This window comes from Panicum virgatum, chromosome 5K (genome assembly GCF_016808335.1).
Source record: "Panicum virgatum strain AP13 chromosome 5K, P.virgatum_v5, whole genome shotgun sequence".
NCBI lineage: Eukaryota > Viridiplantae > Streptophyta > Magnoliopsida > Poales > Poaceae > Panicum > Panicum virgatum.
In genome coordinates this window covers 54,280,559-54,296,154 of record NC_053140.1, presented here as the reverse complement: position 1 = coordinate 54,296,154, position 15,596 = coordinate 54,280,559, and the positions used below count along the sequence as shown (strand labels likewise).

At 49.7% G+C, this 15,596-nt stretch overlaps 1 protein-coding gene and 1 non-coding gene across 2 annotated transcripts; both read left to right on the top strand.

The window, feature by feature from the left end:
• Nucleotides 1-1,084: 1,084 nt before the first annotated feature.
• LOC120708628 (probable WRKY transcription factor 49) lies at nt 1,085-5,208 on the top strand. Its single transcript, XM_039993999.1, has 3 exons — nt 1,085-1,521; nt 1,628-1,771; nt 4,351-5,208. Exons 1-3 carry the CDS (start codon nt 1,145-1,147, stop codon nt 4,850-4,852), a joined length of 1,023 nt encoding a protein of 340 aa, XP_039849933.1. The 5' UTR covers nt 1,085-1,144; the 3' UTR covers nt 4,853-5,208.
• Nucleotides 5,209-6,820: 1,612 nt separating this feature from the next.
• Nucleotides 6,821-6,959, top strand: LOC120710873. Its single transcript, XR_005690044.1, has one exon. It is a non-coding gene; the product is annotated as a small nucleolar RNA Z247 (small nucleolar RNA).
• The last annotated feature ends 8,637 nt before the right edge of the window (nt 6,960-15,596 follow it).

Genomic DNA, 15,596 nt, shown 5'->3' with positions numbered 1-15,596 from the left:
GGGCACGTCTCCAGATCGCGACGCGAGGTGGCGACGCCGACGCCGACGCCTCGGCCGCGGCGCGGCCGTCAGCGTCGCCGGAGTTATTGGCGATTTAATTGGGGAAGCTGAGGCTGAGAACGGGGGGCGGCTGGTTTCCCTGGCGGGCCGTGCCTCGCCGGCCTTTTCCTGCACGGTTGGTTGTCCGGTGAGCGATGCGATGCGATGCGATGGGATGGCCGGCAAGGGTGGACGTCGCTGCGGCAGCCGCGCACGAGGCGTGGACGGACGTTTCAGGTGTCCGCGGTCCTGCTCAAGCTCAGCCGCCAGGCCCTGGATCTTTTTTTCAACTGTCAGGTTGCTGTGACATTCTTCTGCTGGTTTCATCTTCCGCCTTTCAGCCCTCTGCAGGAGGCATGGTTGTTTTGCGGTTAATTATTTCGCGTACCTGTAATAATTCTGATGTAAATTAAACACTTGGCGTACCGTCAAATATGAATACAAGAGACTAGCAGTATGGGGGTATTTATCATCCCATTAGTAGCTTAATGTGACGTTTTAGTGTTTTATGAAATCCAAGATGTCTTTCATTGCGATTCAAGCCAGTTGAGTACTCCCTCCATTCACTTTTGATAACTATATTTTAAAAACTCAAATGTTCACAAATGATAGCTATATTTGCTAATGTCATGGGTTGTGGCAATAAATAGCACTAGTAACGAGGAGTTTCCAGTTAAAGCATTGGAGGACCAACAAAAAAGTCCGTGTTGTATTTATTATATGATAAGTAAAGTTATTTTCCTTGGTCTTTGTGTCAAGATCAAATATAGCTATCAAAAGTGAACGGAGGGAGTAACCATCAAAGTATCAAATCGACGCTCCCTCACTTTTAGTGAAGAGTTGCAAGGCTGTTCTAATTACTCATACCTAGCTAGACTGTAGCCACGCTGCTATTTTTTCTGGTTGGGTTTAGCACATCTATTTTCAGTTTAGTCTTACTATCTTGATTTGACCTCCCCAAACAATTCTGCAGATTTGGAGTTCTCGGACGCACACCGTGTCAGCAGCCAAAGCATCGTCCATCCACCTACATACGTCTCTATAAAAGCCTCCCGTCCCATTACTCCCCGTTCCCGTACAGTTGTTAGTTCCCGACCGGCACTTGATGGGGGATGTGCTGCACCCTCACCCTCAGGCCGGCGCCGGCGACGTGCAGGCCCTCTGGCCGGGCGACCTCGACGAGCAGCTCATAACCGAGCTCCTCAGCGACGACAGCCTCCTCCTCGGCGCCCTGCAGCAGCCCCCGGCCGGCGGCGGCGACTCGGAGCACGGCTCGGCAGACACGGGGGCCTCGCCAGCGGCTGCTCCCGCGGCGTGCGACAGCAGCGCGGGCGAGCAGGAGCTGCTGCCGCAGCTGGAGGAGGTGAGCAGGGCCCTGTGCTCGGTGTACACCGGCCCGACGATCCGGGACGTCGAGATGGCGCTGTGGACGTCGCGGCCCTCCTACCCCTGGAGCAGCCGCCGCTACAGCCCGATGCATCTGTAGGTGCATCTCATCCGATCCGCGGATGTATTATATTGATAACGATCTAATTATATTCTTGATGGAAGAATATAATTGAAGTGGTTTTGGTTGGAATAATTGAAGTGGCAGCAGGTTTGGGGCGGCGAGCCGGGCGCCGGTGAGCAAGTACACGACCAAGGTGAGGAGCTGCGGCGGCAAGACGCCGAGCGACGGCTACAAGTGGCGGAAGTACGGGCAGAAGTCCATCAAGAACAACCCCCATCCCAGGTGCAGTACGATCCACACGCGTCTGGCTCTACTTCTACAACTAGGCCTGTCTACAACGTTAAATTAATTTGGCCGTTACTCTTTTCCCCCTCGTATTGCAAAAAGTTCCATTCAAATTTGGGTGTTGTTCTTCGGCATGCCAATGGCATCGCGGATTCAATTCGCACATGCGCCCCGGGGTCATGTAGGAGCATGATTGGCTTATGCGCGCAAGGTAGAAGGTCGCTTGCTTGTAGATCCCATTATCCCAACCGTGTCGAGTTTCCGGCATGGTCGTCGTCGCCGACGCGATCATGCAATGATGCGCACGCGAGTTTGGGCAATGGCACCGCAGGCAACTACGCGGCCGGCGGCCCGGCCACCGGGGCGGGGGATGAGCGAGCGGCGGCCGAGCGCGCGCGCGCGCGCATGTGGAAGCCGAGCGGCTGCCCACGCCCGCGGACACGAACGAGCAGCTGGAGAGCAGAAACCGCTGCGGCGCGTCGCCGGGCATCCGGTGTCGCGGTCTGGCGCAGGTAGCACGTGTGCCGATGATCTCCGTTGATAGGCGACCAGAGGCCGACACGTTTCTGGGCCTCTAGTGGTAGTAGTTGGCGCCCGGTGGGGAGCCTCGCGTACGGCGGGCCGTGCAGCGTGTTGCGTATGAGATGAGAGCAGATGGGGAGATGGCAGATGAGGCCATGAAGGCCGTCGGCGGGGAACCGGGAAAGACCAAGAGTCCTGACGCGGGCAAGAAGAAAGTGTTCGGACTAAAAGGAGAGCCCTGCAGAGGAAATAACCAGAGAGAGCGACGTGTGCGTGGCAGATTTCTAGGTTTCTAGAAATCTACAAAGGCACTTTCTTCTTGCTCAGTGTCCTACTTTCCATGCCGATCGACTTCATGTTTGCTTTCCCATTAGGCTATTTTCGATGGGAGTTTTATGGGCATTAAATAGGCTGTCATGTCAGCATTTTTGATGATATGATAGTGTATTAGAGAGAGGTGAAATAGATTTCATGATTATAAAACTTTGTGTACACGGTTACCTAGACAGGTTGTGTCTTGCATATAATCTAGGAAACAACAATAGGTGAAATTATGCATTGAGGGAGGGGCGTTTCATCCTAGTTTCAAACAGTTTTAGATGATGTGTCACTCTAGGTAATCGTGTTCATAATACTTCCACTGAGAATGGCCTGAGACTCGTCTCCTAACTCTCTTGCTAGTTCCCTGGTCAGGCTGCAGCTCTAGGCTCTAGCTATATACAAAGGCACAACAAGATTTTCCAACCATCTGTAGTATTAATTCTTGGTTGGGTACGCTGCAAACATTACCGAACATCAATTTTTGAGGAGGCCGCCCCTGCTAAATTAAACTTAATTCGGAGTATTTATAAAAGGTGGTAATACGTAATATTGAACATTTCACTTTGAGAATTTTGTTCCAGTTTTAGTACAAGTTCTTTTCACTAGCACACTACAGTAGGCTATTTTGGTAAGACTGGCTAGTTCTTCAATATTTTATTATTTTAGTAAGTCTTGTAAAATAATAGTCGTCTTATCATCAAGAACTCGTACTTCTCCATATATCCAGAGGCCATGCAGCATGCATCTTTCTCACCACGTGCGATGTTAATTTCTCTCCAAAGCACATGCTGCTAGCTATTACATGCTTAAGCAAATGATTAAGGGGCCCTGATTTGGACAGTGTTATTGGTAATTTCTCAACACCGGTGGGGAAACGATGTGAAACTAGATGCTAATTAAACACGTTTAGAACCTGCTTTCCTCTCTTTGATGGAAAACAGTCTGTACGGTTTAGGAATGATAAGCCAGCGTCATCTTCGGAGGAAACGACGTTCACCGTGTTCGGCTCCAGCCTCAAGCTCTAGCCCTACAGTATTTTTCTTTTACATCGCTCTAGCACTATTCTCCAGCCATTAGCCATGTAACAGTATTTTTATCGCACCCTGTTCCATGTTCCAGCTCCAGCCGGCGGAACGCAGTGGTTGTGGATTACGGATCGTACAGCGCCTTGCTAAAGAGTGCGGAGTCACGGGACCACCTTTTGGGCCATTTTGTGGCGGCACTGTGTATAGTGCACACATCTTATAAGTGTGTAACAGTGCAAACATAATGACAAAAACCAAAAGGCGGTGCTACACACACACGCCCGCCCCCATGGAACCTGCCAAAGACATCCTCCCATGTTCAGAGAAATCGGCTAGCTGACGGCGACGTCTGCATCCATCTCTTATCTCGCCTAGCCAGAAGCAGCAATCATTTGTCCCTCCCTGTCACGCGATAGATATTTCGTCCCACATCTAAACAGGATGTGCACAGGCACAGCGCGGCAACCACTAACAACCAATCTGCGACGTTTCATTAACTGCCGCTTTTAACTAAAAAAAAATTGGTTTCAGACAGGCATTCCTTTCAGGTCCAGCGACACCTCTAGCTGCTGTACCTAGCTGATGATATACTAATCGTTTAGTTTATGTGCCGTTGATCATCAGAAGGTTTCGTTCCTGGTGAAGCTAAACCGCTGGTGAATGATGTCTGATGATATGATCCGCCGGCATGCCTTTGCTGCCATGCAGGAGCTACTACAAGTGCACGAGCTCCCGGTGCGGCGCGAAGAAGCACGTGGAGAAGTCCACGGACGACCCGGAGATGCTGGTCGTCACGTACGAGGGCCCGCACCTGCACGGCCCGCAGCCGCTCTTCCCGCGCCGCCAGTGGGCGTCGGTGGACCTGTCCGGCGCGGCGGCGGCGGCGGCAAAGAAGAAGAAGCCGGACAAAAACCCCTCCCCGGCGGCGTCATCAGCCGCCCCCGCGCGCGCAAGCGACGAGGGGGGCGGCTGGCCGCCGAACGACGGCCACCAGATGACGTGCGGCGACGCCGAGGAGGCGCCGGGAAACGGGCGCGCGGAGGACGCCGTGGCGCGCCGGCACCTGGCGGCGGCCGCGGACTCGTGCGACGGCGGCTCGACCGCCTCCGTGCCGGCTGCTACCGTGCTGACCTGCGACTCGTCGCCGACGACCTGGTCCTGCCCCGACTTCCCCTTCGTGTGGTCCCCTGAAGCTCCTCTGCTCCTGTAGAAGCCGCGGCCGGTAACTATGGATCGCCTAGGAATAGGATACTTGCGTATATATGTACACATACATCATAGTAGTAGATAGCGAATGGATCAAAAGATCAGAGACCCCAGCAATTTACATTGCGGGCTAGAATAACCCGAGTGACTAGGCTACAACGCCGGCGTCAGGCTACCTAAAGCTGGTGCAGCGCCGGTGGTGGAAAAAAAGGCTAGCACTTTTCTAGTTAACCAGAGTACCAGACATCTACAGTGTATTGTACGGCAGTGAAGGCTAGGTATCACAGTTCACAAAAGTGTAAAATCACATGTGCCAAAGCGTGCTCTGCTCTAGCACCACAAGAAGCTTTTCCCTTTTCATCCCAACCTCACAAGACTTCGCTGAACACCGTTCAGGTAACGATTGTTTGGCCGTGCGCGCATCCTCGGCGTCGCTTTCGCCATCATGTGATGTCCCCAATCTAGAATCCTCTGTGTTTCCCCAACAGTGCCTCGTAATCCAGTTCGCGAGTCGCTACCCGCGCCATGAATGGACTGATCGCTGCCAACTAACAGAGGGGAGGGTTTCCTCCAGGGATGGACCCGATAGCTTGCTGGATTGACAGGTAGATCGATGGGCCAATACGCTGATCCGTTAGCATGTCAATTGCTCGTGCGGTAGGGGCGTTTGTGATGGAACCAGAGGCAACGCGACCGCACTCTGGCCTTCAGCTTGAGATCTCTGGTGTTGCTCCGGCCTCTGCTCTCCCCGTCGACTGTACTACATGACCTGTCGACTGGATAGTGGACACACCAAGGCGTTTTCTGTTGCGTGCTAGAGTTGGGGTGTAGTGTAGTTTACCAGGATGGTCGGAGAACATATGAAAGGACTATGTTACATTTATCAGCGTTAGCATAGTATATAGTTAATTATTGCCTTACGGCTGCATTACAACAGTTAAAACAACAAAGATGCTAACATAATATAAGACATGCAGAATTGCAGACTTATAAACAGAACGCAGGTCAGACTAAAAGAAAAATGCGGGGACTAAGTTGGAGCTTAGGAGTTATAGGATTTGCGCAGCACGTGCATAGAAAAAAAATATAGTACAGAAAATGTAACAAACAACAGCTTCTCTTGAAGGCAGCGAGAGGTTGAACACGGTGGAGGCAGATGTGTGCTCTGAGAGCGCCCGTATCACCTCCGCATTCGTCTTGTAGCTATTCTGCACGGCATGAGTGACGGGCAAGGAACGTGGTAGGGCTAAGAGTGTTAGAATAAGAGATATTATGTCTTATGTAAACTGAAGAGTTGTTTCGGTTAGTTATAGATAGAGTTAGCTTGGTTCAAGATGTATCCTGGCCAAACCGAATACAACTTCTCTTGTAATCTCGGGAGTCTTGCTGCTCCTTCCTATATTAACATGCAACCCGTGGTGTGCTGAGTTTAGCAACCACGTTTCCAACAAATCTTTCATGGTAATCAGAGCATCTTCTTCCTAGATACATCTACAACTCGACCATGGCTTCCTCGTCAACGTCGTCGTCGATTCAACTCGGCTCAACTGTCTCCGAGAAGCTAACTCGAGATAACTTCGTCCTATGGAAAGCTCAGTTCCTCCCCGCCGTTCGTGGTGCTCAGCTCATGGGGATTCTTGATGGAAAAATTCCTCAACCACCAAAGACCGTGGAGGACGACAAGAAGCAGCAGGTTCCAAACCCTGAGTATGACTCTTGGATCGTCAAGGACCAACAGCTTCTTAGCTACTTGCGGAACTCCATTACCAAGGAAGTTCTCGCATCTGTAGCAACCGTGACTTCATCTGCTGAAGCATGGGAGTCGCTAGAGACAATGTTCTCAGCACAATCCAGGGCGCGTGTGACCAATCTACGCATGCAGCTCGCCAACATCAAGAAGGGTGGCATGTCCACCGAAGCCTACTTCAACAAGATGCGCAAAATCAAGGATGAACTTGCTGCTGCTGGGAAGCCGGTTCATGATGATGAGGTAGTCTCTCATATTCTAAACGGCCTTGATTATGATTACAACCCATTTGTATCATCTATGCTTGGTCGTGTCGAGCCAATCTCGTTGAACGATCTCTACTCGCAACTTCTGTCCTATGATCTCCGGATGGAGATGTACCAAGATGGTGGCCAATACCAGTCCTCAGCAAATGTTGCTGCTCGTGGACGTGGCAGTGGAAATCGCGGCCGTGGCAATCGCGGTCGAGGGCGTGGAGGTCGTGCAGGTCAGAGCACCAGCAACAGTACTGCTCCACCAAAGAAGAACACAAAAATCAAGTGCCAGATCTGTAAGAAGGTTGGCCATGAAGCTCCTAGTTGTTGGTACCGTTATGATGATGATGAAGATGATCAGCCAAACAACAGGACAGCAGGAGCTGCTACTGCAGGACATGGCTACGACACAAACTGGTATGCGAACAGTGGAGCTTCAGATCATGTGACTAGTGAACTAGAGAAGCTCTCAGTTCGTGACAAATACACAGGCCGTGACCAAGTTCATACAGCAAGTGGAGCAGGTATGAAAATCAGTAATATTGGGCATACAACTTTACATACCCCTCTTAAAGATTTGCATCTGAAAAACATTCTTCATGTCCCTAGTGCTAGTAAGAATCTTGTATCAGTTCATAAACTAGCTCGTGATAATGATGCCTTCCTTGAATTTCATCCAAATTTCTTTCTTATCAAGGATCAGGAAACCAAGAAAACCCTTCATCGAGGTAGATGCAAGGGCGGTCTTTATCCTCTAGTGCCGAGTTCTTCTGATGAAGGAGCCACGGGCAAGCAAGTCTATGGAGTCCACAAGCCATCTACATCTAGGTGGCATAGTCGGCTAGGTCATCCAGCCATCCCTATCGTAGAAAGAGTCCTTAGTAAAAATAATTTACCTTGTGTTAGTGATTCAAATCCAGAGTCTGTTTGTGATTCGTGTCAGTTGGCCAAGAGCCATCAACTTCCTTATGCCAAGTCCAATAGTATATCAAATTCTCCTCTTGAATTAATTTTTTCTGATGTTTGGGGACCCGCCCCTCTTTCTATTGGTCGGCATACCTACTATGTCAGTTTCATAGATGACTATAGCAAATATACCTGGATATATCTCCTACGCAAGAAATCTGATGTCTTTCAGGTTTTTCAAGACTTCCAAAATCTGGTAGAAAGAAAATTCAACAAGAAAATTGTTGCTATTCAAAGCGATTGGGGTGGCGAGTACGAAAAACTAAATTCCTTTTTCCAACGTATTGGCATTGCTCACCGAGTGTCATGTCCTCATGCCCATCAACAAAATGGTGCGGCTGAAAGGAAGCATCGACACATTGTTGAAGTTGGCCTTGCTCTCCTTGCCAATGCCTCAATGCCTCTCAAATATTGGGACCAAGCTTTTCTCACGGCAACCTATCTCATAAACATCTTACCTAGTAAGGTGATTGCTTATGAAACTCCAGTAGCTCGGCTCCTCCATGAAGAACCAAACTATAGCTCTCTTCGAATTTTTGGGTGTGCATGTTGGCCAAACTTGCGCCCCTACAATGCCCGCAAACTTTCCTATCGATCTATTCGCTGTGCTTTTCTTGGCTATAGTGCTCTACATAAAGGTTTTAAGTGCCTTGATATTTCTACTGGTAGAATTTATATCTCTAGGGATGTAATCTTTGATGAAACTTGTTTTCCTTTTGCTCATCTTCATAAAAATGCCGGAGCACAATTAAGGAAAGAAATTGTTCTTCTTCCTGATCATCTTATTAAAACTTCTGGGGATGTAAGTTGTGTGCGTCCAAATATTATTGATGCTGCTAATGGGTCTGGCTCTAGTGGTGCTTCACAGGAATCTGCAGAAAATTTGGATTCACATGCTGTCTTGCCTTCCCAAAACAGTCTGCCACACGGAGATCCAGTTGCTGCAGATGAGTTCCGGGTGAATTCTGGCGCAGGCAGATCGGACACTCCTAGCTCACCGTGTGGGGAAACAGCGACTGGGCCGAGCGATTTAACAGCGGCAGCGCCAGCGCCGGCAACGCCGACAGCATCCTCGCCGGCGACCTCGTTGACGGCTCCGGCGGCCTCAGCGGAAGCTGCTGGGCACGAGTCCAATGTTGAGTCAGATGTGTCCGCATCAAACTCTCCTGAACCAAGTGTTCCTGCACGGCATCGTACAAGACTCCAAAGTGGAATCACAAAACCCAAGAAATTCTTTGATGGCATCATAAGATACGGGATGTTTAGCTCCACTGGAGAACCTGATTCGTTGCAAGAGGCACTAGAAGATCCTACGTGGAAAAAGGCTATGCAAGATGAGTACGATGCTTTACTCCGTAATGGAACTTGGCGTCTTGTCCCACAAAAGCAAGGAACAAATATCATTGACTGCAAGTGGGTTTACAAGATCAAAAAGAAGGCAGATGGAAGTATAGATAGATACAAAGCAAGGTTGGTAGCAAAGGGATTTAAACAACGGTATATAATTGATTATGAGGACACCTTCAGTCCTGTGGTGAAAATTGCTACTATACGACTTGTGTTATCTATTGCAGTGTCAAGAGGCTGGTGTTTGAGGCAACTAGATGTACAGAATGCGTTTTTACATGGTGTTCTGGAAGAAGAGGTTTACATGAGACAACCACCTGGGTTTGAAAACACTAAATCACCCAGCTTTGTTTGTAAGTTGGATAAGGCTATTTATGGTCTCAAACAATCTCCTCGTGCATGGTACTCAAGGTTAAGCTCAAAGTTAATTGATCTTGGCTTCAAGGCTTCTAAGTCTGATGCATCTCTCTTCATCTACACAAAGGGTCACGTGACAATATTTATGCTTATTTATGTTGATGATATTATTGTCACGAGTTCCTCTCTAGAAGCAATAACGACACTACTTCGGGATCTCAAGAAGGAGTTTGCACTTGAGGATCTTGGTGATCTTCATTATTTTCTAGGCATTGGAGTTACGAAGTGCAATGATGGCATTATTCTATCCCAAGAAAAGTATGTGCAAGATATATTGGCCAGAGTAGGCATGACAAAGTGCAAACCTTCATCTACTCCGTTGTCATCTTCTGAAAAGCTATCTTGCTATGAAGGAGAAGCCTTAAGTACTGAAGATAGCACACGCTACAGAAGCATAGTTGGGGCTTTACAGTACTTGACTCTCACTCGTCCTGATATTTCTTTCGCTATAAACAAGGTTTACCAATTTCTTCATGCACCTACTACTACACATTGGACAGCTGTCAAAAGGATTCTTAGATATGTCAAGTATTCGGCTGGTTTAGGCTTGCATATACAGAAGTCTTATTCTATGACACTAAGTGGATTTTCTGATGCTGATTGGGCTGGTAGTGTAGATGACTGTAGGTCTACAGGTGGCTTTGCAATTTTTCTTGGTGCCAATCTGATTTCCTGGAGTGCTAGAAAGCAGGCTACAGTATCGAGATCTAGTACTGAAGCTGAATACAAATCTATGGCAAATGCTACTGCTGAGCTGATATGGTTAGAATCCTTAATGGCCGAGCTTGATATTAAGCTGCGACAACCTCCCTGTTTGTGGTGTGATAACTTGGGAGCTACTTATTTGTCAGCCAATCCAATGTTTCATGCAAGAGCTAAACACATAGAGATTGATTTCCATTTTGTAAAAGAGAGGGTTGTCAACAAGCAACTTCAAGTTAGGCTTGTCTCCACTCATGATCAGCTTGCAGATGGTTTCACGAAGGCTCTTCCTGTTAAGAAGTTTGAAGACTTTATTTGCAATCTAAATCTCAAGAGAGTAGAAGGCTTAGATTGAGAGAGGGTGTTAGAATAAGAGATATTATGTCTTATGTAAACTGAAGAGTTGTTTCGGTTAGTTATAGATAGAGTTAGCTTGGTTCAAGATGTATCCTGGCCAAACCGAATACAACTTCTCTTGTAATCTCGGGAGTCTTGCTGCTCCTTCCTATATTAACATGCAACCCGTGGTGTGCTGAGTTTAGCAACCACGTTTCCAACAAATCTTTCATAGAGCACAACGCCCGTTCACTGCAGGCCTGCAGCACAAAAAGAGCAGGGGACGGCAAGGGCGATGTTGAGGGAGGCGAGGGGGAAATTTTGGCGAGGCAAGGACGGCGTCTTGAAGCCTCCGTGCGAGATGCGCACGCGTCTGCCGCATGACGGAAGGCAGCCGCACCCAACGGACACGCGACGCAATACCACAAGCAAAATTGGCTGAGGCTCCCGTTGGCCTGTGTTTGGTTTAGCGATATGAATCTACATGCATATTATGAGAAGGGCACCGAAAGTCCGAAGCCGAATCGAGCAGTCCCACTCCAGTCAATTAGTCAGTTGTGATTTTGTTAGCTATTTTGTATTACACGATTATTCAAATCCTATTTGAAATAGAACTTAAAAGGATGTGCAATTAGAATTTCTGTTTCTATTAGAACTCGAGGATTAAATACTTTTAGGATTAGGATTCCTACTACTTCACTATATATGAAGGCTTTTGATTAGGATTCCTATTGTGTAAACATATAGATTGAGTCCATAGAAATCAAGCAAATCAAGAGAGAACACAAAGGGTGCGTTTGGATTACTTCCACACCTTGCTTAGCTAGGACACTTCAAATAAACTAGCTCACGCAAGTAAAGCCTTCAAAAGCAAGAAGTATTTTTTAGTTGATCAGTGTAGCAGCACAAACAAAACACACAATCTTTCGTCTAACTGCTTGCTTGCAGACAATGGAGAGCTAAATCAGGCCGTCTGCCCGAAAAGCCATCTCTTACCGCTGCAGGCTCAATTCCAAAACCAACTCAGGCCCTGTTTAGGTCCCACCCTATAAACCCGTAAACACAAAAAAAACATCACATCAAATGTTTCGATACATGCATGGAGTACTAAATGAAGTTTATTTACAAAATTTTTTGCATGGATGGGCTGTAAATCGCGAGACGAATCTAATGAGCCTACTTAATCCATGATTTACAACAGTGATGCTACAGTAACCATCCGCTAATTATTGATTAATCATAAATTAATTAGCATCATTAGATTCGTCTCGCGATTTACAACCCATCTGTGCAAAAAGTTTTGTAAATAGACTTCATTTAGTAATTCAAATTAGTAAGATTCCAATGAAAAAAAATTGCGCTGCAACTAAACACGGCCCGGTTCTGGATAGCCAGCTCGGTTCTGGATAGCCAGCTAGCTCGTGATGCGCGCGATTCAGATGCCACTAGGCAGTCGACGTTGATCGTATATCTGAAATTGATCGCCGACGAAGGGGTTGCCAAAGGAGGAAACTGCCTAGTCGCATGGGAGCATGTGCAGACAGGGATCCGTGGATGGCCGGAATCCAGGACTTGAAGAAAGTGCAGAGCACCACTTGCTGCTGAGGCCGGGGCATGTCCTGGCGCCCACCCCGTCCGCTCCTGGACCTCGCCGCCCCCGGCCTCGGACGCTCGGCGCGCTGGCCGCCTGGAGCCACCCGCTCGCCGCGCGGCCATGGGAGGGGGCGGAGGGCCGAGCCCGCGGCTCATCAGCGAGGAGGCGTGGCCGGACACGCCATGGGCGCCGCCGCCATGGATCCGCCTCCGCGCCGCGAGGGAGGGAGAGAGGCTAGCGGCGGCGGGTCGACAGAGAGAGACAGAGAGCAGGGGAGGGGGGCGAGACGACGAGGGGAAAGAAAAGAAGGGGAGAATAAAAGAGAGAAAAAAAAGAAAAGGAAAAGAAAATGAGATGTTAGGTGAAGATGGTTGAATAAAATATGTGATAGTTGGGATAGAGTAGAGATATAGAGAGTGAACGAGCGCAGCGAAACTGAATATAGAGAGGAGAATCTCGATGACCAGACATGAATATTCCTTTTAAAGAGTGAATTTAGAGAGTGACGAGTGCGGAGAGCCTGAAGCTAGAACTCACCACTCGCACAGTTGTATTCCTACCAAGCGGTGAAGTTGTCGCGGGCGGCGGGCGTGTATCGCCAGTCGCCACCATGGAAGGCGAGCTGCAAAGGCTGCCACCGGGAGCGCTCAGAGCTCTGGAGACTGCTGCATGACATTCGTTTGGTTCGATGTGTGGGACAGCGACGATAGTCTGGCAGACCGCTTTCCCGCCCTCAGACTATCTCCAACAGACCTAAACACAAGACCCATCCTCTTGTTTGGGTCGTGTACAGGAAAAGAGTGAGCACTCAAATTAAACCGATCTCCAATAGGCGAACCCAAATCCTCTGCCTCCGCCTGCGCCTCCGCCTCGCCGTCGTCCTCTGCACCTCCTCGCCGCGCCAGCCCTCGCCGCTCCCGCCGCGCCGGCCACCGGCCCCGCCCGCCGCGGCTGCTGCCCGCCACGGCCTTTCCCCACCCCGCCACCGCTACGGCCCAGCGCGCGCGCCACTGCCGTTCCTCCATGGCCGCCGCTGTTGCCCTGCCGGGGCCATGCCGCCGGGATCCGCCTCACCACGCGCCGCCGTGGCCCGAGCACCTACCAAATCGCCTACTCGCGCGGGGAGGTGAGCCGGCCGAGCCCTGCCCCCGCGCCCCTGCGCCGGCGCGGCGGCGCCCCTGCCCCGGTGCCGCGCCCCCGCCCCTGCGCCGTGCCCCTGCCTGTGCCGCCGCGTCCGCGCCGTTCCCCTGCCCTGGCGGCCCTGCCCCCGCGTCGCGCCCCCACCCCGGCGGCCCCGCCCCTGCGCTGTGCCCAGCCTCGCCCGCTCCCCGCCTCGCGGCCGCCGCCGCCGGCCATGGGGAGCTTGACCCCAGCGGCCTGGGGGAGCTCGGCCCCGGCCCGGCCAGGGGGGAGCTCGACCCCGGCGGCCATGGGGGAGCTCGGCCCCGGCCTAGCCATCTGGCTGCGGCAGCGGCTCCCCATCGTTGCTCGGCCCGCTCAGCCTCCGCTCCGCTCGCCGCCCCGCTCGCTTGCCGCGGAGGGAGGCGCTCACGGTGGTGGGGCCCGCGCCAGCGATTTGGGTCGCTGGAAAGGGCGACGCATCTCTGGGTCTCCTCTCTCCTCCGACCCATTTTGGGTAGTGCGTTTGGGTAAGCTGTTGGAGGGTGTTTTTTTACGGTGCGTGACCCATTTTGAGTTTGGGTAGCGGTTTGGGTTCTTTGTTGGAGATAGTCTGAGAAGCCACCATGACCAAACAATGCACCACGTGGCGCTCAATGGCCTAGCGATGCACCTACTTCCCCGGCTGACTGCAACAGCTGGGCCTCGGTATGAACCTGCCATTGTCAATGCGCTGGCCACAGTGACTGCAATATCACGGGGAGTGGTTGGATAATCATTTCGATCACTTGTGCTAATTGAGTGTCATCGAACTTTAGCCAGAGCAAAGCAAAGAACCATTGTAATTGGACCAACAGTTTTAGTGCTCTTGTGGCCATGGTTAAATTTCCGAAGAAACAGGAGGAAATAGCTTCTTGATGAAAATCATTCCCAACCGCTCGAAAAAGTTGCATAATAGTCCTAAGAAAGACGTGAATATAGAACAAATAGAAACCACACTCTTCAAATGAAATTGGTCTGCATTTCACTAAACTCCACGTCAGAAGTCATTACAAGTAATGTCACATACATACTACCGGGTATCAAAAAATTAAAATAATATGCAAAACTCAAAGTAACGGCTGAGGGAAATGTTAGCATCCAATCATACAATCTCCATACACAAGTTTTACCAATCACTGATAAGACAGCATCTAATATGGGAGCCCTAACAGGAAACTACTTGACCATATTGACATAGGCAACATCAATCTGAGCACACTTTTGAAAGGACCGTGATGTCGCCTAGAGGAGGGGGGGTGAATAGGCGCACCTATAAAATTTCACTCAAATACAGCGGATTAAATTCACTGTCTGCCAAACCCGGAACTTTCGGATTTGGCCAAGACAGCAGGTGAACTCAAATCCGAAACTTTCGGATTTGGCCAAGATAGCAGGTGAACTCAGAACTTCCGAGTTTTGCAACCCAGAACTTCCGAGTTCACTCAGAGCAGAGTGAACACAATAAATCTAGTGTGAGTAAATGAATACAAGTTCAAACCCCAAATATAGAGTATACTCAGTGAAGCTCCTTGGGTAGATTTACAAAGTTCCTGCACACAAATATGCTACCAAACAAGTAGATCAACCAAAATCACAAAACTCACAAAGAGTGCAATGAAAAGTAGAACAGTGGAGACACAAGGATTTGTTTCACCGAAGTTCAGATTCACCACGTCACCACGTGTGAATCCTAGTCTCCGTTGAGGCACCCAAGAAGAACACTTTCTTCTTGAGCTATCTAGCATCGCCTTAGTAACCCGAGTTACTAAGGGTTCTTTCTCGATGTAGAGGTGGTACAAACTTTCCGAGACATGCCACAACCGTTGGGTGCTGGCGGGCAACACCTAGCCGTTTAGGAGTCACGCTCCAAGAGTAACAAATGCGAAACACACGATTTTGGCTAAGCTCAAGTGCTCAAAGTTTGTTGTGCTCTTTTATGCTCTCTAGCAATCTCTCTCTCAAACCCAACTCAAGAATATTACAAGAATCACACAATCTCACAAAGAGAGGTTGTGGAGAGCTCAACTATGGCTACCAAGTTTTTTGGGACGACCAGCAAGCGATAGAACAATGCCTGGAACAGCAGCCCACCAAGAAGGGAGCTAGAGGGTATAAATAGTCGGTCCCAAAAAAACTAGTCGTTAGGTGACAGTTAGAACCCGGAACTTCCGGATTCCACAACCCAGAACTTCCGGGTTTTCAAACCAACTAGCCGTTAGTGCCA